This window comes from Oncorhynchus mykiss, chromosome 12 (assembly GCF_013265735.2).
Source record: "Oncorhynchus mykiss isolate Arlee chromosome 12, USDA_OmykA_1.1, whole genome shotgun sequence".
Classification (NCBI taxonomy): Eukaryota; Metazoa; Chordata; class Actinopteri; order Salmoniformes; family Salmonidae; genus Oncorhynchus; species Oncorhynchus mykiss.
In genome coordinates, this window is record NC_048576.1 from 43,919,985 (window position 1) to 43,946,125 (window position 26,141).

A 26,141-nucleotide genomic window follows, 5' to 3' on the forward strand; every position below is an offset into this window, starting at 1 on the left:
CCTTCACAACAGCTCTGCCACAGATAGAACAATGAGACACATATTTCCCAGGACGTACTACCAAATAGCGAGAGGAAGCCAAGTGGCCAGCAGTGGGAGAAGATGGAACGAGATGGATTTTGGCCAACATACTGATCATTTTCTCATCGATCTAACATTTGATCTCAATAGAGTTCTGTTCCCAAAACGAGAATATGTTACGAACAGAGTGGACTAAGTTTAGACTTTACCCTTTGCCAAAGTAAAAAAAAAAAGGTATTGTTTAGGATTGCAAAGGCGAACTGACTTATTGCACACGCGCACTTCAGAGTAGGCGTTCCCTAAAAAATATGCAAATGAAGCTAGAACATGCCTATAGGGGGATCTCACTAGCTCATGTTTGGCTCTGCCCACCTCCTTGCTTGTTCTACCCACTAGGACTCATTTGCGCCCATTTGAAACAACAGGCTGTGGTCTATCTTGGTTTAGTTATACAAATCATTGGCGCTATGCTGCTCATCGAAGCGCTAGAAGTATGAATACCCTGACTTCTGCAGAGCCCATATCATCGTAAATGTTGCACGGCCAATGCAGACGTCAGAATGACCATGCAGCAGCACCTTTAGGTGGCGTCACAGTGATCAGAGGAATCCAAAAATGTATCGGGGGTTTGGGATAAAGGTTAATCAAGTGGTTATTCACATCCCAGAATGAGTAGAAGACGAAGAGAATTGTCACATACATTTATTCGAAACTGCATTAAAGTGTCCATTATGCTAGAGTTCCCCAATGTAGCCAGATCAAACAGTTGGAGCGCCGTGCCGCAACAGAATGCTTATGTTAAACAATTACCAGAGTAACGCAAATGTTAAACAGATTCCAGAAATCACACTTTGATGTCGAAGAAGAGACTGTGGTGAGATGAAAAGGTTTAATATAGGTTACTTTAATAGGTGTTCAAGGAATAATAGTTGCGTCGGCAGACAGTGTTATGACATGACTCAGTGAAAGGGGCTGAGGGCGATGGCTAAGGGATCCCTCACTAAGCAGGGGCTCCAGTAAGGCAAGGCTGCATTGAACAACTGGGCTGTAACAATCAAGTCCATACATGTCATGATACAGTACTATTAACATAAATAAGATTGAGCACACATTATACAAGCTATCAGAGGAAACATACTTAAGATCTGGCGTCATCTCTTCAGAAGAACAAAAGGGAAGCCGTGATCTACATTCCTGTAAAGGGAGAAAGTTTTTTTTTTTTTTTTAAATCTGGGTGCATATTCAGTTTTTCTATTTTTGTAACTAAATGAACAGCTATAAAAAAGAAATTGTAATAAATAAGCTTGAATACAGAGGGTTTGGCAATTGTTCTTTGTAATTGCATGAGTGTCCCTGGTTTCACCCTTTCCTGAAGTGAGAGCCTCATTGAACTGCAGAGAAGAAACAAATAATTCCGTCCGGGGTGACACGGTCCCTTACAAACAAAAAGAAAATCTCTCTCATATATAACTTTAACAGACGTTGGCAGGTAAGTCACAATGACTTACAACTCCACACACCTCCACAGAGTTCCCAGCACAGCAGCTGAATCGTCATGAGGACCATAGGTTGTAACAAACTATTCACCTGTGGAAACAGTCCACCATCGCATACATACACAGTAGAGTCAAGACCTAAATTGAATTAGAAAAATACATGTACAAAATCGATTACATTCAAGAGACAGTACTAGCACAAAAGGATATAGTCTATAGTCATTTCAATAACTAATAATATAGGAATTTTATAGAGGCATTTTCTAAATAGAAAAGGTTGAGGGTGATATATTATGGCTGTTTTTGAAGATGTGTGGGGTTGGTTACCGACTTGATTCTAAAATGCTCAAATTAGATCAAAATACTTCAATGCATAATGTCATAAGATGGACATAAATACCTGTGTAATCTTTTAATTTCACTTAATGATATTACATTTTTAAAGATCATCATGATATCATTTTGGTTTGGATCATAAGGTGCAAATATTGTCTATTAAAAGAGGCATTGAAAAAGGTGCCAGTACAATGTACACCATTCCCACTTGGGGTTTTAGTCTTAGGAAACCCATCAGATATATAGGATTAGTTGTGCTGATATAATACATTTGTTACCTGAAGATCTATACACCAAGAAAATGCAGTGCAACTGCTATGCTAAGCTTAGTTTTCAACAGAATTTTCATTTAAAAGACAACTTTCCCTTTTCTTTGGCAAATGTCTCAAAACCACTAGTTACAAGCATGTACATTGTCGCTCTTTTTGGGGAAGACAATTGCTTCATTTGTGTGAAAGAACAACACTGCTGTCTATCAGTGGAAGAACTGCGTAGTTTACTGCTTGGACGACTTTAGTCACCCTTCAATTTATTTTCTCTTAAACCTGGAAAATATATACAGTATATTTAAGTCTTAAATGTTTGTTTTAAAGCTTTCCTTCAAGCTTGGGAGTTTGAAAGTCCTGATTTAGGTCTGCTTGTTTACAGTCCATTTGCCCGCTTTTAGGGATAAATAAACTAATACAGCATTGCTCGTATCCCTACAAGTCAGTCCAATCCTGACTTGTAAGGATATATTTAATATAGTTTCAATATATTCTACTTTGTGGCATTATAATCCCATGGCTAAAACTAAGTACCACCATTGGACAATAATAGGGTTGAGCTAATAGCCTTTTTAAATAGTTCATGTTGTGCCCTGACGGCACACATCATTCAGACGTAGCCCAGAAATGGCAATGCAGTTGCTTTAAGAACACAAACTCTGGAAACTACAGGTGGAAACTACCCTTCTAGAAGCAGTGCATCTCATCTCAGTGCTCATTTGCTTAACAGGTACAGTAAGCATTGATGCATTATTTTGTGTATGAGCTTTTTTGACAACAGTCTTAATCCAGTAAACTAGGCCTCAGGAAAAGAAAACCGAGGTTGGGAACACAAGATAAAATAAAAAAAATAAAAAAATCTAGTTCAACAGCATCATAATACACTTACGTGAAGGAGAAGAATCTAATATAAAAAGAGCAATAAACTTAAAGAAAAAGCAACAGCGAGAGAAGAAGCATGGCTGAATGTAAGACCTAAGAAAAAGAGCATTGGTCAACTTAGAAACAAAAGAGTCATAATAATATAGCATAATGATAATTTCATGGAGGACATATCATTGGGGACTCTTCAACCTTGGAACTGGCTTGCACTACTTGTGTAAGCCTGAGACAGCTTTTTCCATCTGATTAGCTTACACCCAGTGCAGACGTCAAGAGTCCCCCAACCCTACTACAGCTCACACACTGTAAACAGAAGAATGGACACAAGGATCAGCTATTTGGATATGGAATGGATGCTAGCCTGTTCTACCTCGGTTAGAACATACAAAAAAAACGAAATTTTTAACTAAATAAAAAAAGAAACAAACAAAGCATTAAAAGCAATTGTCTTGTTACTGAAAAACATACGTTCAAAAGCAAAACCTTAATTATTCTCATTGCCTAAGAGTGGACCGTTACTTGGCATAAGAAAATCTCAAAGGCTAGTAGGAAAAACAAAACGAGACCAGGGAAAACACATTGCCCTACTGAGAAAAAGTTACATCTTAAAAGCGCCTCCTACGTTAGTGCAGTGTTCTTTGTTAAAAAACTATCTTAGGAAACTAGTAGCACACATTTGGATTAGCCTTGTAGATGCTACGCAGACTGCGATAAGATCAAGTATTGACACAAAATGCATTTTCATCATTCAAGTATATTCAAACGGATGTAAGATTCATGTGAATGGTTGCGCGGTGGATGGGATGGCAGTGGTTGAGGTACGGCCAACGTCGTAATGAGAGAGTTAAGGCCATGGAGAACCGTCCATACTGTCAGTAACTTTGCTTCTTATCAAATTGAGCCCCACTGTAGGGGACCAACTGCCTGGTAAAACAGGCAGGTTCAGACTTACAACATGCTAACCAAAGGCCTCCCATCTAAGCTTAAACGTTAACTTAAGTTCAAATGCAAGAGCCTCAATGTGTTGAGTTCAAACTGACAATGAAGGTTAAAAAGATCACCGTAGTAGCAGTTGCTAGGCTGGTGGGAAGGCAAGGGATGGAGTAATATGGAATACTTGACCATGGTGTGGAAGGTTAAGAGGTCTGCTTTATCTCTAGACCACACTAAATAGGCAAATCAAAATGAGGGTGCCACATGAAATAAATCACAAAGGACTATCTACCAAGCTGTGTCAATTTGTTCAAGCAGGAAGGTGTGCAGGAAGCCACAAGATTCGACTCATCCCTACATTGAGGTATGCTAGGTGGAGGGGACTTTGCAACAGTGTGTGAAAGGGGGAAGATGTTCTCTTACAAGTGGTCAAGCTGACCGTGTGTAGGTTTCCTTTCTTTTTTTTGAAATGCAATTTTTGTTCGCAAAACTTGACCTTAAAATGGCGTAATATCGGACAAAGATTACACATTAATGTGAACACAACCTGCCTTCCTCAGGGTACTCTAAGTAGGTAGGACCGTACAGGAAGAGGAGGGAGGCGACATCCTACTGCCAAGGGAAGGGTTCAGGAGAATACTTAGAAGGTGAGTGGAAGGGAGGGGGGGGGGGGGGGGTTCTTACCCCGCTTTTCCCCTCAGACCAGAGCTCTAGCTAATTCACCACAGAGGGATCCATCCACAAGTCACGTTCCATCTCCTTCCTTCCAGAACAGGATGAGGAGTCGGAGGTTAAAAGTTAAAACGCACACAACACGCAAGCGTCCATTTCGTTTTGCTGGAGGCAGGAGGGTGGCTGATCCACTTCATTGATCAGCGCAGGAGATGAGGACAGGGGTCTGGGCCATTTCCTTCTGGCTGTCGCCAATCACACGCTGGCCTCTGGTACAGGAGGAAGAGAAGTTGGTAAAGGTCAACCAATCAAGGTATGCACCTCTTGTTCTTGGCATTTGTGTTCGGATGTTTTTTTGTCTGCTTAGTGAAGTAGTGTTTTGGCTCCTCCCTTGTACTTGATTGATAATTTAAGGTCATAGATTAGATGTGAAACTCCCTGGTTATCTAAGGACACAAATTCATAGAAAATAAAACATAGCGCATTCACGTTCAAAGCGTACAGAGAAAAATGTAAGTGTTTCAACAAAAGTTGAAAAGGAACAGCTTCCTTGAAGCAAAGGTGAGTCCCTCTTCCTATATTTCTGGCTGCCTACCTGTGAATGTTCTCCATGGCTGCCACCTCGGCAAGGGCAGACAGGCTAAAGAAGGCGGGCAGGACTTCGGGTGCACTGCTTCTATCTGCTTCCTCCTGCTTGGGTGCACTGTAGCACCCTGTTTCGTTGCATAAAGTCTCTCGTTGTAATGGCTTGTCGTCCTGCTCCGGGGTCAGGTCCCTGACTTTGTCCTCTGTGATAAAACGGACCAAAGCAGATGCCATGATGCTTTGTCATTCAAAATGGCCTCTCAAAATGGCATGCACAGCTAATCCCTCATTTGGCGTTTTCCAGCTCACATACAGTATACAGAATAAACTATTGCCTGTTAGGAAAGACTTACCCTCTGCTGGGGACACCCTGCCGTCGGCCGAGCGCACCAGGTGGGTTATTTTGCTCTTCCTAGCCTTCCTCTTCTGGCTGCCCACCGGTATGCTAGCGCTAGTTCCCATGGCCTCTGGGGAAAGCGTGGCGGTGGCACATGGGGCGGGGGTCTGCTTGGCCTTGGCAGCAGAGTCTGACATGGGGGAGTCACTATGCATCGCTATGTCTGAGAGGGGATAACATTTGAAAAGACCCACTCATTTTAGAATTATTGAACCAAAATTCTAACTTGAGATCTGGGCACCTAACTCCAAGATAATTCATGTGTAAATCCTGAATTGACTGCAAAAAATGGATTTGGCCAAGACCCTTTTCTGCTAGATGGCTCACTATTTATTTACTCCTCACTTTGCAGTTTAAAACTTGTTCAACAACTAAAGAGAGAATATTTTACACGTGTCTAAATTCAATGTGAAATAAAAACACTTGGTACTTAAATTGAGTAATGTGTCCATTATCTCCAACTATGTGTAAATACCATGCCAAGAACATTCACAACTGGATTACAATCCACACGCATTACATGATGCTCTAATTCACCTTTGTCCACAGTATTGGGTTTCTCCTTTTTCTGCTTGTACTTGCTAACAATCTTGTGGAATAAAGTCTTTTTCTGAGATGAAGATGGACCTGATATAACAAAAAAAAGATAAACAAAAATAGAAACAAAAGCATTGCATGCCATGTTAAATGGTAACAATGTGGTCAAGTTCCTGAAAGCGAGGAGCGACAGGAGCGGTATGGGATGCGGAGGGATGGCTTCTGTCAAAACATATTGAAATGTTTTTGTGAACATTCCAGTAACATTCTCTGCTTACCCTTGGCAGGTTTTGAAGGTTGTTCCTCCGGTGCGGTGCTAACGTCTGTTTTTTTCTTCTTGGTGACGATGGTGCTTTTCTTGTCGAACGTCAGAGGGCTGTACTGCGGCAGGCTGTTGAACTTCTTCTCAAACTCCTCCTCCAGTTTCCCCAAACTGCAAAGGTATGTTGTTGATTAGATACGGGGTTGGGAACATGCTCAACTCCACTTTCTTCATGAAGGCTTTCATCTTGCGGAAACACGTTGTCATTTGTTTGTCACTGTTGTTTTTAATATTTTGATAGAAATGCCAACACAATATTACCTTTTCAAGTTCCCTCTTGCGTGTGTTTTAAGTGTGCCTTGATCGGATAACTAAGGCCCACTGTTGCTATGTTCCTCGATTGCTGAGCGTTATAAACCGTTTTACGAAGTGGCTTATTATCCATGTCATTCAAGCAGGACATTGACCCATTAAACATTGACCCTTGAAAACCCCTAAAAATATGAATGGGACGAACCAACATTATTGTTAACGCTTATGGAGGTGCCCACATTAATATTTCAAACACGTAGGAGTGCCCATAACCTAACCTGGCCTATTTGCTCTCTTCAGGGATTCCTCAAAGTCGGATGTAAACTTGCACACAGAGGACCCCATTACACCGCAAAGAAAGCAGAGCGAGTTAAATAGACACTGAAAGAATAATGTATTTTCCACATCCAACAATTCACTAATAGTCTATAAACAAAACAGACTTGTGGCGTAAATGCAAAGAGCATCAAGCCACGAACGCACTTAGCCAATCTCCACTGCCATTAGTGCAAACTTGAATCCTTGCATGATGCACGTGCCCCTTGTCAAACGGGCTTATTGTTCGTTCGCTATATTCTGCTCCCACTAGTCATATTTCATTCAGTTTTCAGTGATAAAACCTAGCACTTTTTGGGGTAAAATGTTCTTGGACAGGGAACTCACCCTGGCGCCGTCTCGTCTTTGGATTTTGACTTCTTTAGCTTCTTGGGATTAGTGGGTCCCATCTGTGAGAAAGCCCAGGTCTCGTCAGTCCAGCCCCCTTCATCAGATCCACTTCGAAAAGAGCCTCTTTTGCCTGATTAACACACACAGACATACAAACACAGAGTTTAGAGGAGCCACCTGTAAAATTAAAATTAAAACACAGAAACTTGCTCGGAATGGGTGTAAAACAACAGCATATTGATAGTCATTGTGGAGATTGGGCAGGGGGGTTACTAATACATACCTCTGTCCACGTTGGCCCTCAGTGAGGTCAGCATCCCTTCCGACACCAGGGTCTTGTACAGCGCCCCCTTGCAGCTTCTCTCAGACTTCCTGGAGCCACACCCTTCAGCGTTGGCCTCCGCTTCCCTCTGCTTCTCCTCGACTTTGTGCGGGGGGCTGGGAGGGGCAGTGGGCTTCTCCGTGCCTGCGGGGCTGCTGCCGATGCTGGCCTCCTCAGCCTCTGTCTTGGGGCTTGCTAGATTCGCTGCCGTCTCCACTGTCGATGGCAGCTCTGTGCGACTTCCATCCTCTTTGTCCTCCTCCATCTCATCCTCTTCCTTAGCCTTCAGGGGCCTCTTGGCTTTGGACTTCTTTTTGGGTGAGCTGGGCTCTCTTGGAATGGTAATGACGGCGGTGCTAGCCTTCTTCTTGGGTATATCCTCCTCGGCGTCGCCCCAGGCACCTTTAGCCACTGCCTCGATAGTGTAGAGGAGGCTCTCCAACTCAGACTCAGACGATGGTCGCTTTTTGAGGGTCTTTTTGGGCGAGCCCGGACGAGGGATCTTGTCTTTGTCCACCGCTTTGGGTGGCTCTCTGGCAGTAGCTTCTTGCTTCTTCTTCTTCTTCTTCTTCTTTTTGACGCTGGCCGCTTGGCCGCTGAGCAGCGGGGGACTGGCATTGGTGGGCGTGGAGGAGGAAGAAGTGGAGGAAGATGGGGGAGAGGAAAGAGGAAAATCGGTGATGTTGCCCCCAGTGTCCTCCTTGACCACCGTCTCAGTTTTGATGTGTGGGGCACAGGTATCGTCCTGTGTCTCCATCTTCCCTGCCTCGGAGGCCAAACACATCTATACCAAACACAACAGTGCACATAAATTAACATTTCAGTAGTCACATCATTGTGAAAGTGCTGGAGATAACTATTAGTCATTTCCACTATAGGGCTTTCGAAGATTTTAGTAATATCAAATGGGCTTAAATGGACCCTTAAAGGTTTTGTGATGGAGGGCCTGCAGTACCTCAGCGAGCTGGAAGAGAGCCGACTGGCTACACTGCTTTCCCTCCGGTGCAGTCGACTGGCTTGAATCAGAGGAGATCTGCTTTAATTGATAACAAGAGGATAATTAGACAAAACATCACTTTGCATAGTAAAGACAATACTATAAAGCACATGTAGTTGTGCAGAGTGGCAGACTTGAGACAGTGTAATGACTGTACCTCTGCCAGTTGAAAAAGAGGGGCCTTGACGTTGATCTTGGGTGCGTCAGATTTTCCCTGTTGTGAGGTGCCAGACCACGTCTGGGGGAAAATGGGAAGGGAAAATGGATAAAGATCCTGGGATTATGTACCGGTATGTTCATATTTGTGACTTGTGTATACTAAATATTATGGTAGGTATATACTGAATGCTTTCATTTGTGCCCTCCCTTAAGGCATGCCCACACATTAGGAAGAGCCAATAGTAGAAGTATTGGCAGATTTTAATTTTGTTGATGTGGATTTCAGTAAGCAGGAATGTACCCCACTCGGTTTAAAAACCAACTACTTAATAGCACATTAAAATAGCATGTAGAATGATAAAATGACATACTCATGCAGTATGTAAGCATGCTGAGCAGTTGGCACCTCGCCTATGAACGTTACAGATTAATAACATTGAGCTAAAAGATGTGGTCACAAATAGCCTTTTCCTGAGAATACCCACTTCTGCTTGGTCCCCCCGACTCAAGGGCTTCCCCTTGCCAGCTGTGTCCGTTAAACTGGGCTGAAGCGTGCTGGAGGAGAGCTGGAAAGGGACACAAAATGGAGGGTTGGCTGACCCATTTCAATAGGAATGAGCCTCACTTCCTTTTCCCTATTGCAGCTTGATGTAAAGTCAGTGCAGGATAGGTCACAGAAAAGGCATAGTAGTGCCATCATTTTAGGGAACGTTATGATTGTGGCATATTTGGTGTGTTGGGTATGGTAGGGTTACTTTAAGAGCAAACTGAACCATTTCTATGCAAATAGATAATAAATGTAATGTAGGCTATTTTTTATACATGTATGCATATTGGCATAAAATCAACAAACTTGTGTCAGACTGCGGTTGCCGTGACAGGCCTACTAAATAGTGTTACAAGACGTTCAAGAGAACCATCCCATTCTATGTGGTCTTACCTCAGCAAGTTGGAATAGGGAGGAGTTCTCAGGGTGCTTAGTGACATCTGTGGCTCCAGACTTTGAAGAACTGGATGAAATCTGTGGAGGTTCAATTCACACTTAAATTCACACATTCACCACAAACATTTGAATAATGTGATCTTTGAATTTGCATCTTACAGTGCTTTTCCAACAAATGAGAGAATGACTTAAGTCCTTCAGATATATTTCCACTAAAACAATGATTTCTAGATTAAAGTTGTTGCACAACATGGATAAACTCAGTTTGAGGAGTTGAAAAACCACTAGACCGGGCCTTTATGTTATTTTATAAACCCATAGAACTCTGACGTCCCCTGGTGGTGAATTGCTGCACTACAGCCCAGGACCTATACTGAAAAAAAATATGAATGCAACATGCAACAACTTCATTGATTTTACAGAAATACTGTTCATTTGGGGAAATCAGTCAATTAAATAAATAAATAAATTAGGCCTTAATCTATGGATTTCACATGACTGGGAATACAGATATGCATCTGTTGGTCACAGATACCTTAAAAAGAAATGGGCCTCAGGATCTCGTCACTGTATTTTTGTGCATTCAAATAACCATCGATAAAATGCAATTGTATTTGTTGTCCATAGCTTATGCCTGCCCCCCATGGTGCGGTGGGGTTATGGTATGGTAGAGAAATTAACATTCAATTTGCTGGCAATAGCTCTGGTGGACATTCCTGCAGTCAACATGCCAATTGCACACTTCATCAAAACTTGAGACAAGACATCTGTGGCATTGTATTGTGTGACAAAACTGCACATTTTAGAGTGGCCTTTTATAGTCCCCACTACACCGGTGTAATGATCATGCTGTTTAATCAATTTCTTGATATGCCACACCTGTCAGGTGGATGAATTATCTTGGCAAAGGAGAAAGGCTCACATTCTAGAGAAATAAGCTTTTTGTTCACGTGGAAAATTTCAGGGATCTTTTATATCAGCACATGAAACATGGGACCAACACTTTACATGTTGCATTTATATTTTTGTTCAGTGCAGTATGTGACATACCTCTCTGGCAGTAAGGGCATGCTCCCCAGCCAACAGTAGCATGCTTAGGCCACCCATCTTTGTGGGATCTGGGAAGGCACAAAATGAAGGCAAGGTGGGATTAATCTTTACTAATTTGACATTAATTCAGTGGCTGCTATGCTGAGACATGACATTCATATTTTATAAGCTGTTTTACCCAGAAATGTATCACTTGACGCACCTGCCATGGCGAAATTAAGCTGTGGTGTGCTGTCAGTCTTGGGCACTTTCTTGGCAGTGGCACAGCCCTTAGGGGAGTTGGAAGGGAAAGACCACACTTTTTTGCGTGCGTTGCTGACAGTGTGGCAGGGGCTCTTGACTGGCTTGTTAGTGGTGGGGCACCACTTGTAGCCTGGGTTAGCCTTCATGAAGGCATCCTTGTACTGGAAGACGACACAAAGCCAGAATGGTTATCAGCAAAAGAAAGACACAGCAATTAATACCTACTCTAGCAAAATGCAGAACATACTGAAGAGGTGTTGTCTCAGTATAGTCTTTCAAATTAGTTTGCTTGTGATCCTGTGTTGGAGCGCTTGATCTGCTCATTTGCTTGTCACACCACACAAATCGGTGTTCATTCTCTCTGAACTCTGCCAGTCCATGAGGAAAGATTATCTGAATTTAAAAAGTACTCTCCTCAAATGACAAAATCAAATGGAATGGTCTGTTTAGAGAAACAGAAAGGGGCGAATCCTAACTTAAGTCAAATTTTAACTTAGTCATACATTGATGTAAAAATGACACTTAAATGTAGTTAGGATTCGCCCCCGAAGAGAATAAGAAACATTTGATAGTTCCAGAACAGGGTTTTGGTGGTGCTCACCTCCTTGGCCATGTCCGTGTACTTCTGTTTCTCTTTGGGCTCCAGCACAGCCCACCAGTCAGCCAGGATCTTGGTGGCACCACGGTTGTCCAGCCGAGGGTGCTCCTGCCTCACCAGTGAACGGTGGCGCTTGCAGAAAAGCAGGAAGGCGTTCATGGGTCGGCGGGCCCGCTGCTCTGAAGAGTCCTCCTCCACCTCCATGGGCCCCCCGCATGCCACCTCCGGCCCCCGGCTCTCCCTGACCAGCAATGGCTGTGGACAGATGCATCAGTGATAGATATTTCAATCTTTATTATCTCTACTCCCACCACGATCATCATCATCATAACAATGGTAAGGCTCGATTGTTTCAGTTGATATTTCTTTGGGAATAATTCAAAATGTCCTTTTTGGGTATATCCATTGGAATTCAATCACTTTTTGACAGCATCCCTTTTGATTTTAACCAAACTTTCCATACCCGTTTGCCCATGGAAGAGGTCAGAAAGTGACTTTTTGGACCTAAATGACAAAATATTCAGGAGATAACAATTCTCAAAGTTGACCCATTTTGCATTCCCCACCATACCATGAGACAACCATGTCTTCATCATTTGAAAAGTTAAATGTAAATGATTTAAAAAACCATGTAAACTCAGATTTGTTTCATATTCGTGTATGTTGTAGTTTAGACCCTACTTTACATCATCTGCTCTTGAATACAGGGTGGGTGTCATTTCAAATCATAGAAATAGATTTCATAGAATGGACCTACCCTTCAGACCACTGTAATTTAGTACACCATTGAAATTTAAATTGAATTGACATTTTGACTTCTAATTACTACCACAAAGATGACAACCGGTCCACCCACTGTCAAATGTCAACTTAAAATGGTCATGTCTATTGGATAATCTATATTTCTAGGATTGAGAGTATAATTTAAAACATATATTCCCATGCAAGTCAACATTCTCTGGTGTGGACCTCCATTGATCTTTGCTGTACTAATTTGCGAGTTGAAATGTCAATTTTATTCCCATTTTAGTAAATGTATTAGCCAAAACATAACATCCACACTGTATTCAGGAGCATCTTAAACTAAGGTGGGCACAACACAACCTCAGATCTAAAATAAGGGTCTAAGCTACAACATATGCAAATATGCATCATTATTTTATTGTATTTAGGTATATAAAAAAAAATACAATTTGTTAAACTGTTTTTCAAGAAATTATAAAATAGTATGACAATACTGTTTGTAAGCGTTTAAATTAACTGTTTATTTTTTCCAGTGGTGAAGACATGGATGTCTCATATCATGGTTGAGTATGCAAAATAGGTCAACTTTGAGCACCCTTATCTCTTGAATGTTTTGCCATTCAGCTCCAAAAAGTTACTTTCTGAGCACTTCTACAATGGGCAAAGATTTGGGCAATGGTTTCATTTAAATCAAAATGGGGTGCTGTCAAAAAGCGATTGAATTCAAATGGATTGACCTTTTTTAAATATGACAGAAAATGAAAGTGAATACTTCTAGACTACATACAAACCTAGTTATCAAAAATGGTGATTCAGAAATTAAGTAACTGTTGAAAAAATTAAAAAAGGTAATATTCTGTTAAATCATACACAAATAATTGTTGTTGACATGTCCTATACTCCTTTGTGGCCAAAGCATAAGTTGGAGGGGGGACAAAAAAAAACACTTAAAAGAACCCTACCTCAATCTTGTATTTTAAACAGACCTTTTAAAGATATCACAACCGGCCGTGATTGGGAGTCCCATAGGGCGGCACATGATTGGCCCAGCGTCGTCCGGGTTTGGCCGGTGTAGGCCGTCATTGTAAATAAGAATTTGTTCTTAACTGACTTGCCTAGTTAAATAAAGGTTAAATAATTTTTATAAATAAATAAATAAATAAAGCTCCAATGCAGCCATTTTTATCTCAATATCATTTCTGGATCACAATTAAGTACCTTACTGATTATTATTATTTATTAAAACGAAAATAGCTTCGTAGCAAAGACCAATTTCTCAAGCAAGAATTTTGCTAGGACTGTCTGAATAGGGGGGGGGGGGGGTTACTGGGGTCACTGTTATTTGAACTTAAATCTTGTTTTAATATGGTTGAAACTATTGCTTTTAAAATATATTTTTCAAAAGAAACATTGAACATCTTATAGTCAAATCATAGTGTAAAAGCAGTTGAGCTAGTTCTACTCTTTTTGGTGATTTGTCTGGTGTTGTGTGGTGGAAAGCTGAGCGGGTCAACCACATCAACCCTGTTATCCATAGATAGACATGCTAGAAGAAATGTACTAACAATTACATTCTTGTCCCTCCCTGTTGCAAAGAACAAGCTTCCATTCCCCCAGTCACAAGGGGCTTCATGGATGATTTAAGATGAAATCGTCAGCCCTGTTACTTTATTTGTCATTTAATATACAAATCTTTTTATTTAACCTCTTGAGATGGGAAAACATGTTTTTTTATTAAGTTCAACATGTGCTCTTTATGACAGAATGTAGAAATCAGGTGAAATAAAACTTTTTTCACCAAGTTACACTACTCAAAAGGCCCCTAAATTGGTGGAACAACCCATTTACTATACACAGTGTACAAAACGTTAGGAACACCTTCCTAATATTGCGTTGCACCCTCTTTTGCCCTCAGAACAGGCTAAATTCGTCGGGACATGAACTTTACAAAGTGTCAAGCGTTCCACAGGGATGCTGGCCCACGATGACTCCAATGCTTTCCACAGTTGTGTCAAGTTGGCTGGATGTCCTTTGGGTGGTGGACCATTCTTAATACACACAAGAAACTGTTGAGCGTGAAAAACCCAGCAGCGTTGCAGTTCTTGACAGACTCAAACCGATGCGCCTGGCACCTACTACCATACCTCGTTGAAAAACACTTAAATATTTTGTCTAGCCCATTCACCCTCTGAATGGCACACATACACAATCCATGTCTCAAGTCTTAAAACTCCTTTAACCTGTCCCCTCCCCTTAATCTACACAGATTGAAAATGGATCAAAAATGGATCATAGCTTTTACCTGGATTCACCTGGTCAGTCTGTCATGGACCTTAATGTCCTTAATGTTTTGTATACTCAGTGTATATCAAATTGAATGGGAATTAATCAGCAATTCCCAATTAAGAATTGACCCCTAACCCAGAAACAAATTGTTTTAACATGATCAGAAACAATGAGTGACTTCAAATCCAATGGCTGCAGCAGCCTCACACATCCTTTCAGACCAGCACTGTCTGTCTGACCCCATATCCAGCCATGGAGAGATATTTCATAGAGGGGGTTAAGTACTGAGGCTGGTGGTTCTATACCGGAGTCAAAGGTCACTGCATCATTTACAGTGAACTACATGTATCATGGAGAAATAGTCAAGTGGGACTACGCCAAGAGACTAAAGACTGGAAGTCCAGGGTCATGTTCAGTAGGTCTGAAATAGAGGTCGACCGATTATGATTTTTCAACGCCGATACCGATTATTGGAGGACCAAAATATATTAATTAATATAATAAATCAATAAAATCAATTTAGCCTCAAGTAAATAATGAAACATGTTCAATTTGGTTTGAATAATGCAAAAACAAAGTGTTGGAGAAGAAAGTAAAAGTGCAATATGTGCTATGTAAGAAAGCTAACGTTTCAGTTCCTTGCTCAGAACATGAGAACATATGAAAGCTGGTGGTTCCTTTTAACATGAGTCTTCAATATTCCCAGGTAAGAAGTTTTAGGTTGTAGTTATTATAGGAATTATAGGACTATTTCCCTCTATACCATTTGTATTTCATTAACCTTTGACTATTGGATGTTCTTATAGGCACTTTAGAATTGCCAGTGTCACAGTGTAGCTTCCGTCCCTCTCCTCGCTCCTCCCTGGGCTCGAACCAGCAACACAACGACAACAGCCACCATCGAAGCAGCGTTACCCATGCAGAGCAAGGGGAACAACTACTAGAAGGCTCAGAGCGAGTGACGTTTGAAACGCTATTAGCGCGCGCTAACTAGCTAGCCATTTCACTTTGGTTACACCAGGCTCATCTCGGGAGTTGATGGGCTTGAAGTCATAAACAGCGCAATGCTTGACGCACAACGAAGAGCTGCTGGCAAAGCGCACGAAAGTGCTGTTTGAATGAATGTTTATGCGCCTGCTTCTCCCTACCACCGCTCAGTCAGATACGTGTATGCTCAGTCAGATTATATGCAACGCAGGACACGCTAGATAATATCTAGTAATATCATCAACCATGTGTAGTTAACTAGTGATTATGATTGATTGGTTTTTATAAGATACGTTTAATGCTAGCTAGCAACTTACCTTACTGCATTAGCGTAACAGGCAGTCTCCTTGTGGAGTGCAACGAGAGAGAGAGGCTGGTCGTTATTGCGTTGGACGAGTTAACTGTAAGGTTGCAAGATTGGATACCCCGAGCTGACAAGGTGAAAATCTGTCGTTCTGCCCCTGAACAAGGCCACCGTTCCTAGGCAGTCTTTGAAAATAAGAATGTGTTCTTAACTGACTTGCCTAGTTAAATAAAGGTATTAATAATAATAATAATAATAATAATAATAATAATAATATTAGTCTGAAACTATCTGTACTTGACCAATAACAAATGTTTTTATCATTTCAAAACGTGCCTACTGAATGCACCCCAGATCTGCAAAAGAAGACGCTAACCTTCTCCAGTTCTTCTTCGTCCTCCTCCTCTTCCTCCTCCGAGAAGTCCAGGGCCTTCTTGGAGAGTAGCGGGTGCCATTGTAGACACTTGCGCTTGGGCCGCTTGCCGCTCACCTCCACCTCCACAGGAGGCTCCTTACCCCTTCCTCCACCTTTCATGGCGCTGCCAAGCCTGGAGGGGGGAGAAAGATAGTCAGAGTTCACTCACAACTTATTGTGGCATAGGATCAAGTTCCATTTAGACACTGATCTTGGGTCAGTTTTCCCCAATAATGCTTAAAGCATCTGCGAAACAGCGTCACTGGCCACTCCACCACAGTTATTGGTTTTGTTGCTGAGCTGAGCATCACGCAACATGCTAAAAAAATAAAAGGTGCAATACATACTGTGCTCTATCGCCCGTGCAACAGTATTTGTTGTTTACAGTAACTTCTTTGTTGTTGTAATATCACAAATGGACACGCAGTTTCACCAATATGGATTGTCGCTTTAAGGTTAGGATTGGGGGAGGGGTAGCAGATGCCAGATCTTTACCTAGGGGAAATTCATGTCTGAGCATTTGGTGTTGGGTTTTGTTGAGCGCACTGATCAATGACTTTGTAAGTAGCACTATACAAATACATTGGATTGATTAATTGACTGAATTCTTTAGTCTCTTGAGCAACTGCTGGTGTTGGCCATAGTAGTAACAGAGACTAAAGGTTAAAGGTCATGAAAAAGTGATCCCTTTAATTAGACACCCTGACGAGGGCTCAAACGCTGGTCCCTGTGACTGTCCTTCCAAAACCAATATATTATACCAAAAGGCCAAAATCGCTTGGTAAGGTCACTCGGTTTTGTACTAAGATACAGAATTAGCAGTAAATTGTGGCTGCCATTTCAAAAGCACTTTGAGACTGAACACCAGACTGCCCATGTCTCTAATTGGCTGATGGCATCATCACTGTGGCCAGGGTGTGGTCAATGGAGTGCACAATTCTATGTGTAGATATACGCTTGCAGAATAGTTTTGACTTCTTGCGTGTGTGGTGCAATGCCATCTAGCAAATGCTTTTATCCAAAGCAACTTAGTCATGTGGGCATACATTTTACATATGGGTTGTTGTGAAATTGTTAGGTATTACCGCATGGTCGGAACTAGAAGCACAAGCATTTCGCTACTCGCATTAACATCTGCTAACCATGTGTATGTGACCAATAAAATTTGATTTGACAACCATTAGATTCTACACTTCTATACTTGGGTATAGCAAGAAAACCTCAAATCTGACAAAAGACGACAAGTCTGTGTTTTAGGGCAGGTTGTAATACCACAGCATTTGATCAGATTAACTCACATCTGTGTGTATTTACTCTACTGTAAAGGGTATGCAGTATCTATCCTTCAATTTCTGTAAATGAACTACTGTATTCAATACTTAGGAAAAATACATGTAATTGATAGCTGGGTCCAATGCATTTCTAATATTTTTTCACTGCCCTCAAATATTTTATTCATAGAAAAATATATATTTTGTTAAAGGTCCAAAAGTATTTGGACAGTGACATGTTTGGCTTTGTATTCCAGCACTTTGGATTTGAAACACTACAACGACTGAGGTTTAAGGTGCAGACTCTCAGTTGTGGAAAAAGTACCCAATTGTCATACTTGAGTAAAAGTAAAAGATAACTTAATAGACAATGACTCAAGTAAAAGTCACCCTGTAAAATTCTATTTGAGTAAAAGTCTAAAAGTATTTGGTTTGAAATATACTTAAGTATCAAAAGTATAAATCATTTCAAATTCTTTATATTAAGCAAACCAGATGGCATAATTTTCATATTTTAATTTATGGATAACCAGGGGCACGCTCCAACACTCATTTACAAACAAAGCATGTGTTTAGTGAGTCATCAGTGCAGAGGCATTATGGATGATCTCTTGATAAGTGTGTGAATTTGATCAATTTCCTGTCCTGCTAAGCTTTCAAAATGTAACAAGTACTTTTGGGTGTCAGGGAAAATGTATGGAGTAAAAAGTATATACATATTCTTTAGGAATGTAGTGAAGTAAAAGTTGTCAAAAATACAAATAGTAAAGTACAGATGTCTCCAAAACTGACTTAAGTAGTACTTTAAAGTATTTTTTTAAGCACTTTACACCACTGCAGACTCAGCTTTAAATTTGAGGGTATTTTCATCCACATCAGGTGAACTGTTTAGAAATTACAGCACTTTTTGTACATACTGTAGTTCTCGCCCCCACCCCCATTTCAGGGAAACAAATGTATTTGTTTCAAATCCAAAGTGCTGGAGTACAGAGCCAAAAACATAACACGTGTCACTGTCCAAATACTTACGGTGACCGTATTACCACCACAACAACGGTCACGAGTATGGCAGTCTAATTCGATGTGACCGTTTAGTCACGGTATTTAGGCTTCTCCAAGCTCTGATGTGGCTGACGTCATTAGTAGCCTACCAAACTTGCTAATTACCTGGTACTCAGCACTCTATTGTCTCTCAAATCACCCTGATATCAATGCAAACGTAATCAAAAATCTAACCAAACACTTCATAAGAGCCCATGAGCTCATGTTGGGCAACATTTCTATAGGCCAGTGATTCTCAATTCTGGTCCTGGCTACCCAAAGGGGTACACATTTTTGCTTTTGCCCTAGCACTTCACAGCTGATTTAAAATGCTGATTAAAATGATCAACTCAAACTTTGTCTTGAATAAGGTAGTGCTAGGGCAAAAACAAAAATGTGCACCCCTTTTGGGTCCCCAGGACCAGGATTCAGAACCACTGCCATAGACTATGCAATTGCGTTAGAAAACAGTGATGGGCCTCTATTAAAAAGAGGATCCCATCAGCTTTCTATAGGCTAGGCCTACTATATTTATTTCTCAACCTTCCTAATATTAAGCACATTGCTTCTCTTGAAAAGAGGAGTATAGTCTAACTGGCTGGCATGGAAATAAATCACGGGGAAAAGCGTCCTCCATTCGCTATTTAAGTTATTCTACAATGTAGAAAATAGTAAAACATTTAGAAAAACCCTGGTTTTACTAGGTGTGTCAACTTTTGACTGGTTAAATACACACACATACATATATTAGATAGAGACTCTCTTTATACCTTACTTTTTATTTGCTGTTAGTCAGCACCTCTACACTAAATAATTATATCTGGGTGTGCGCCAACTCATGCTTTTGATGATGTCATCGGGTAGAACTTTTAAGCTTAATATTTTTTTTGAAATGCACTGTTTTCACATATGTAGACACTGGTATTGTACTGGAAATGATGAAAATGAGGTTGAAAAGTGGTGGAATTGCCCTTATTCAAATACCTATCACACTATACATTTAGCAATTACAGGATGTATTTCAAACTTCATGTGCAGTAAAAAAGCTTTCGTATGACTTAAATCATTTTATCAATAGCAGTGGGAAAAATGGTTGCTTTTGATAAGGAGACCAAAGACGTCAAGAATGATGAGCATAAATAAAAGGACAGCACTTCTAATAGCTCATTTGCAGGATAACTCTTCTTTCATATTGATTTAGAGATTTAAATGTGGCACTGACTTGTTCTTGGATTGCGGCTTCAGAATTGTCTCAATTAAGAGTTTGGTGTTCGACTCGCTGGGCTATGCACGTGCGGTTACAAACCTGGCTTGCGTTAGCGGCAGGTACAATATCAATATCCACCTTCCTAAAAATGGATGAAGCCCATTGGAATGTGAATCTGAAGCTGGCTAGCTTTTAAAAAATTTAAAAAAAAAAAATCCTGAATAGATCTAGCTAGCATCGGAGTATACACCTCAGGACTTTGATAGATACTTGCCTCTAAGTTCCTTAATAGGAGCAATCCACAGTTGAAACAATAAGAGAGCAGGCTTCCCACCAGTCTTTCCCACCAGTCTTTCAGTAAAAAGCTGAGGGACTGGGTGGGAGAAATGTAACCACTCAAATGCATGGATAGAGATAGATGCATTGACCAACGATCCATATCAACATGGATGGTCAGTCCATTTTGAGGCTTTACAGGGTTTGTTCACATTTACTTTGTTTACAAACATTGGCGTAAAACATGCTTATATTTTGGGTTCTGATGGGGGAAGACAGTTTAACTCCCATGAGGCATTTGTTATTTTCTTCAAGAATCAATTGGTACATATCATTAATTAAAAGTCCAAAAACGAATGTAGCAACTGCAGATTGCCCCATTAATCCACCATATAACATCTTGATAAATTTCTCATATCTGTGGAGTAACAAAGTGATAAAATAAACAAAAAGACATTTGTCTTTTAACAACAATGATTAGAGTGCTAGTATATCACAAATCTTCATGTGCAATGTTATCCCTCATTACTACTATAATTGACATCTTGTGCTATTTGCATGTGGAAATGTTACATGTACAGTCCCTTCAAAAAGTATTCACACTCCTTAACTTTCTCCACATGAAATGTTTTCATTATGTTACAGCCTTTTTGTTGTGTTTTGTGTTAAAGTGTAATTATGTTTTTATTTTTTGGGACAAATTAATTAAATGAAAAGCAGAAAAGTATTGAGCCAATAATTATTCAACCCCTTTGTTATGGCAAGCCCAAATATACTTAACAAAAACATTAAATGCAACAATTTCAAAGATTTTACTTACAGTTCATATAAGAATCAGTTAATTGAAATAAATTCATTAGACCCTAATCTATGGATTTCACATGACTGGGAATACAGATATGCATCTGTTGGTCAACAGATACCTTATAAAAGTAGGGGCGTGGATCAGAAAACCAGTCAGTATCTGGTGTGACCACGATTTGTCTCATGCAGCGCGACATCTCCTTTACATAGAGTTGATCAGGCCGTTGATTGTGGCCTGTGGAATGTTGTACCACTCCTCTTCAATGGCTGTGCGGAGTTGCGGGAACTGGAACACACTGTCGTACACGTCGATCCAGAGCATACCAAACATGCTCAATGGGTGACATGTCTGGTGAGTATGCAGGCCATGGAAGAACTGGGGCACTTTCAGCTTCTAGGAATTATGTACTAGGAATTATGTACAGATCCTTGTGAAATGGGGCCGTGCATTATCATGCTGAAACATGAGGTGATGGTGGCGGATGAATGGCACGGCAATGGGCCTCAGGATCTCGTCACAGTATTTCTATGCATTAAAATTGCCATCAATAAAATGCCATTGTGTTCGTTGTTTGTCTGCCAGTACCATAACCCCACCATGGGGCACTCTGTTCACAACGGTGACTGTTGTTTAATGATCATGCTGTTTAATCAGCTTCTTAATATGCTATGCCTGTCTGGTGGATGGATTATCTTGACAAAGGAGAAATGCTTACTAACAGGGATGTAAACAAATTTGTGCACAAAATTCAAAAGAAATAAGCTTTTGGGGAATATGGGACATTTTGGGGATCTTTTTTTTTCAGTTCATGAAACATGGGACCAACACTTTACATGTTGTGACTATATTTTTGTTCAGTGTAAGTTCAGAAGTAAAAGTGTGCAATAATAGTGTTTACCATTTTTTTTCAAATGGCTACCCCATACATACTATCATTTGTAAGGTCCCTCAGTCGAGCAGTGAATTTCACGCACAGATTCAACCAAAGACCAGGGGGGTTTTCCATTGGCTCACAAAGAAGGGCACCTACTGGTAGATGGGTAAAAAATAATAATAATTTGACATTGAATAACCCTGGTGTAGTTATTAATTACACTTTGGATGGTGTATAAATTCCCCCAGTCACTACAAAGATACAGGCGTCCTTCCTATTTGCAATAAGGCACTAAAGTAATACTGCAAACACTGTTGCAAAGAAATCAACTTTTTTGCCTTGAGTGGCACAGCAGTCTAAGGCACTGCATCTCAATGCTAGAGGCGTCACTACAGACCCTGGTTCAATTCCAGGCTGTATCACACCCAGCCGTGATTGGGCGGGTGTGATAGGGCGGCGCACAATTGGCCTAGCATTGTCCGGGTTATGGTTTGGCTGGGGTAGGCCGTCATTGTAAATAAAGATTTGTTCTTAACTGACTTACCTAGTTAAATCAAGGTAATAAATAAAAAACAGTTTGGGGCAAATCCAACAACACATCACTGAGTACCACTTCATATTTTGAAGCATGGTGGTGGCTGCATCATGTTATGAGTACGATTGTCATCAGCAAGGACTAGGTCTATTTTTTATTTTTTTTAGAATAAAAAGAAAACCGAGCTAAGCACAGGCAAAATCCTAACGGAAAACCTTGTTCAGTCTGCTTTCCAATAGACACTGGGAGACAAATTCACCTTTGAGCAGGACAATAACCTAAAACACAAGCCCAAATACACACTGTAGTTGCTTACCAAGACAACATTAAATGTGCCTGAGTGGCCTAGTTACAGCTTTGACTTAAAATCGACTGTCTAACCATAATCAACATGACATTTTTTTGTTTTATATAATAATGGGCAAATATTGTACAATTGCGGTGTGCAAAGCATTTGAGTATTTTGTGTAGATCGTTGACCCACAAAAAAGGTCCCACTTTGTACCAACAAAATGTGAAAAAGGTAAAGGGGTGTGGATACTTTTTGAAGGCATTGCATAACCTTTAACTTTGTTCAAACTGGTTTGCAGTCTCTTTTACGCAGTGAACATCTGAATCTTTGCATACTATTAAAGCGTCAACTACAAATCATGTACTAGAATTGGGCACTGAGTTTTTCCTTACCATGTGACCTAACAAGGGCCCTGCGTTTTTCCTGGTCAGGTTGGTCGAGACAAGCTCAGAGCCCTATGAGGGTTGTGCTATGGGGGAGGCATGCATAGTGTGCATACACACCTGAGACCGAGTCACACTGTTTCACCATTGTTGAATCAGCTCGTTAGTGTGCAGGTTATGCAACCACAGGATTGTAGGAATTACTCTTAAATAAAGTAATTGTGTAATTTGGAAACATAAATCATCTTAATTAGAAGGCTATATCTCAATGACACTGCGCAATTATTGACATAACCATAGAAATGATTATTGTGCTTACACTCAAATCAGGTATAACAATCAATTATGTAATATTAATATGATGAGACACAGGCTATATTGTTAATATGAGGGTATAATAACATGAGGCATTATGGCATATCAATGAGTGGATACCATGGGCAATTGACAAATAGGTAAACAAAAGAGAAGAAACCTTGACCTGGAGGATATGGGATGGATTGCAGGCATACTTACTTAGGCACAGACTATGGAAAAGCTGTATCTGAAAGATGAAGATGAATCTGTCAGTCAGGCTTTGTCATGCGATGATGATGACCTATAAAATACAAGACACTGCTCTCAGTCAAGCGATACATTTGCAATGCTTGGTTAACGCACCAAAGAACCACAGAGGCTAGGATTCTAGTTTTATTCTTCAATAGCCATAGTAAACATGTTTATTAATCATCACTGTGACAATAACTTAAAACGGGTGTGTAGTCTAGTCCTCAATATGTGATTAGGCTTCGAACTATTGTGGGACATTATTTGTTGTTGTTGAAACACGGTGTCGATTCCAAATCTGTGCAGTCCATCGTACATGGGCTCTTTTCAGAAACCCAGGAACGTAGACAATAGAGCAGTTAACGCTCAGTACATAATAAAATACGCAATATCAGGTAAATACAGTTCAGTCGAAAAGATTGGCTATACCTTACTATTGTAGCGGTTATTTTCTGGTAAGACCGGTGCTGACTGTAAACCCGATTAGGCTGTCAATGAATCAATAAAGTGAACCCACCGTAAACATTACATGAGCAACATTGTTCATAAATTAGTATAAACTAATATTTTGTTTACCTAACCCAAAGTCCTTAGTATGAAGCTCACATTAGCATCTATGCAAAATGTCGATCTAGGGTCTGAAAGGATAGACAAGCGAATGAGAGTCCATCTTGCTTTGGGGAAAATGAAGTATAAATCTCACTCCTGTCAAACTCGTATGCATTCATTGACAAAGGTATTCCACATGGACAAATCGGCACCTTTCATTACTTAAACTAGGGATTTTCCGTCCAGATATTTGCGGCAATACGTTTAATTGGCATCATAGTCACCATTTCCTACCAGTTACTAGGAATAAAAGTAGCTTGTTAGCTTGCTAGCTCTCACTCAAATTGCTCCAGCCCGCCTGCTGAACGTGTCGTATGCAAAACATGCAATGGTTCCAAAAGGCCACGAGCGACTACAAGTGACAAACATCCATGGAATTGTAACCAAACTTCACTAATTTGATTGTTTTCACGCAATCGAACGCTGCCATCATCCGTTTAGTAACAATGTAGCCGTGCATTTCATAGGGGTAGTGCTCCCGTTTCTCAGAGGAATGCAAATACTCTCGCTTTACCATGTCGTACATGTTGTCTCAGTCTTTTGCATGGTCGTTTTTTACCGAACAATGACTTAAAATGTACACCAAACGGCTTTGAGGGATGGAATTTACGATTATAACAACACGTTTATAAATGAAAGCCCATTGAAGACATTAAATAATTCACGAAAAACAAAAAAGCACCACGCTGACCACTTCGAGAGCGGCGATACACTGATACAAACCTCACACTGGATGACTGAGTGGTTTAGGTGAAAACGACACTGTGATTTTGATAAGGGCTAAAATACCAACAAGTTCTCTGTCATGACGGCATATAGCCTAGACTACATATTCAAACATACCTCTGATACCCAGCTCGAATGCCAGGGCCCTCTCATCCCCAGCTGCGTCCACCTTAAAACTTATTGACACATAACAGTTCGGCACTGGCTGTACAATAACACAAATATGAACTCTCTTCACCGGATGAACGCTACAGAGCAACACAACAATCGGAAATCACCAAACTAAATATGAAAATTCACGAATTATATCGAAATCAGATAAATGATCAGTTACATTAGGTCGCAGTGGCGTACTTTCGTTTTCCTCGAACAAATTTTGCATCTTCTCTAATCTACCCTCCCCCGTTCGAACTGTTCTAGGGCTATGGTCTTGTAAAGCCTTGTGCAGTATGATGTCTATAGCCAAGCACTGACTGGCCTAGCCGTGTCATCACCCATTCAGATTCTGGCCTTACAACACACATATTTTAAACAAACTTTCTCTATGCAACGTGCTTGAAAACGTCACTGAAAAGATGTGACTAGCGAGAGAAAAAAACACTGTTTCTAAGCAGAAAGTCACTGCCTGTGTCTCAGTCGTGTGTGACTACTTAATATAGCTTCCTGGGTGTTGCGTTACAGTGAGGGATCGGAGTGTTTGGAAAATAAAGTGTAACAGTCAAAGTATTCCAGCACTCACCTGCAACAGGCCACCCAGAATGTAAAGGTAACTAAAGCGTGGTGCTCCAACTGAGCCGTTGTCAACCTCATTCACCCTCGCTTAGTGTTCTTCTCTGACCAGAACCGTTTTTACAACATACAGAGAGTACTGTACATACAGAGTGAAAATAGCCTTATCATGTAAGGCTGATCGTGATTGGAGGATGGCTTGAACGACAGCCCGAATCAACCAAACAGAGAGAACATTACAGTTGTGTATTGTTCTGAGACAGCAAGATATAATGTCTTCATACTGTTCAGGACATGTACAGTTACACTGTACAACCAGGTAGGGTAGAACGAAGAATATGCACACCAATTATTCAGAAGCCATACTCGCACATGGAATCTCATTGTAAATTAAATGTACACAGTATAGGCCTATACTGGCACATAGCCTACAA

General features: G+C 40.7%; 1 protein-coding gene across 5 annotated transcripts; it reads right to left on the bottom strand.

Annotated features, from left to right (window-relative positions):
• Nucleotides 1-909: 909 nt before the first annotated feature.
• On the bottom strand, nt 910-25,870 carry LOC110537642 (BBX high mobility group box domain containing). Of its 5 annotated transcripts, none has more exons than XM_036937621.1 (17): nt 25,718-25,870; nt 23,614-23,695; nt 16,375-16,546; nt 11,681-11,932; nt 11,039-11,240; nt 10,837-10,904; nt 9,784-9,864; nt 9,329-9,409; nt 8,842-8,922; nt 8,643-8,720; nt 7,649-8,471; nt 7,363-7,495; nt 6,404-6,558; nt 6,126-6,215; nt 5,545-5,751; nt 5,202-5,394; nt 910-4,875 (listed from the first exon to the last, which is right to left on the bottom strand). In XM_036937621.1, the coding sequence occupies exons 3-17, from the start codon at nt 16,531-16,533 to the stop codon at nt 4,800-4,802; spliced, it is 2,679 nt and encodes an 892-aa protein (XP_036793516.1). In that variant the 5' UTR covers nt 16,534-16,546; nt 23,614-23,695; nt 25,718-25,870; the 3' UTR covers nt 910-4,799. The 5 variants fall into 5 exon arrangements, with proteins under 5 accessions (XP_036793516.1, XP_021479510.2, XP_021479511.2 ...); XM_021623835.2 differs by having other exon boundaries at nt 8,643-8,723; XM_021623836.2 differs by lacking the exon at nt 25,718-25,870 and adding an exon at nt 25,096-25,586 and having other exon boundaries at nt 8,643-8,723.
• Between the last annotated feature and the right edge of the window lie 271 nt (nt 25,871-26,141).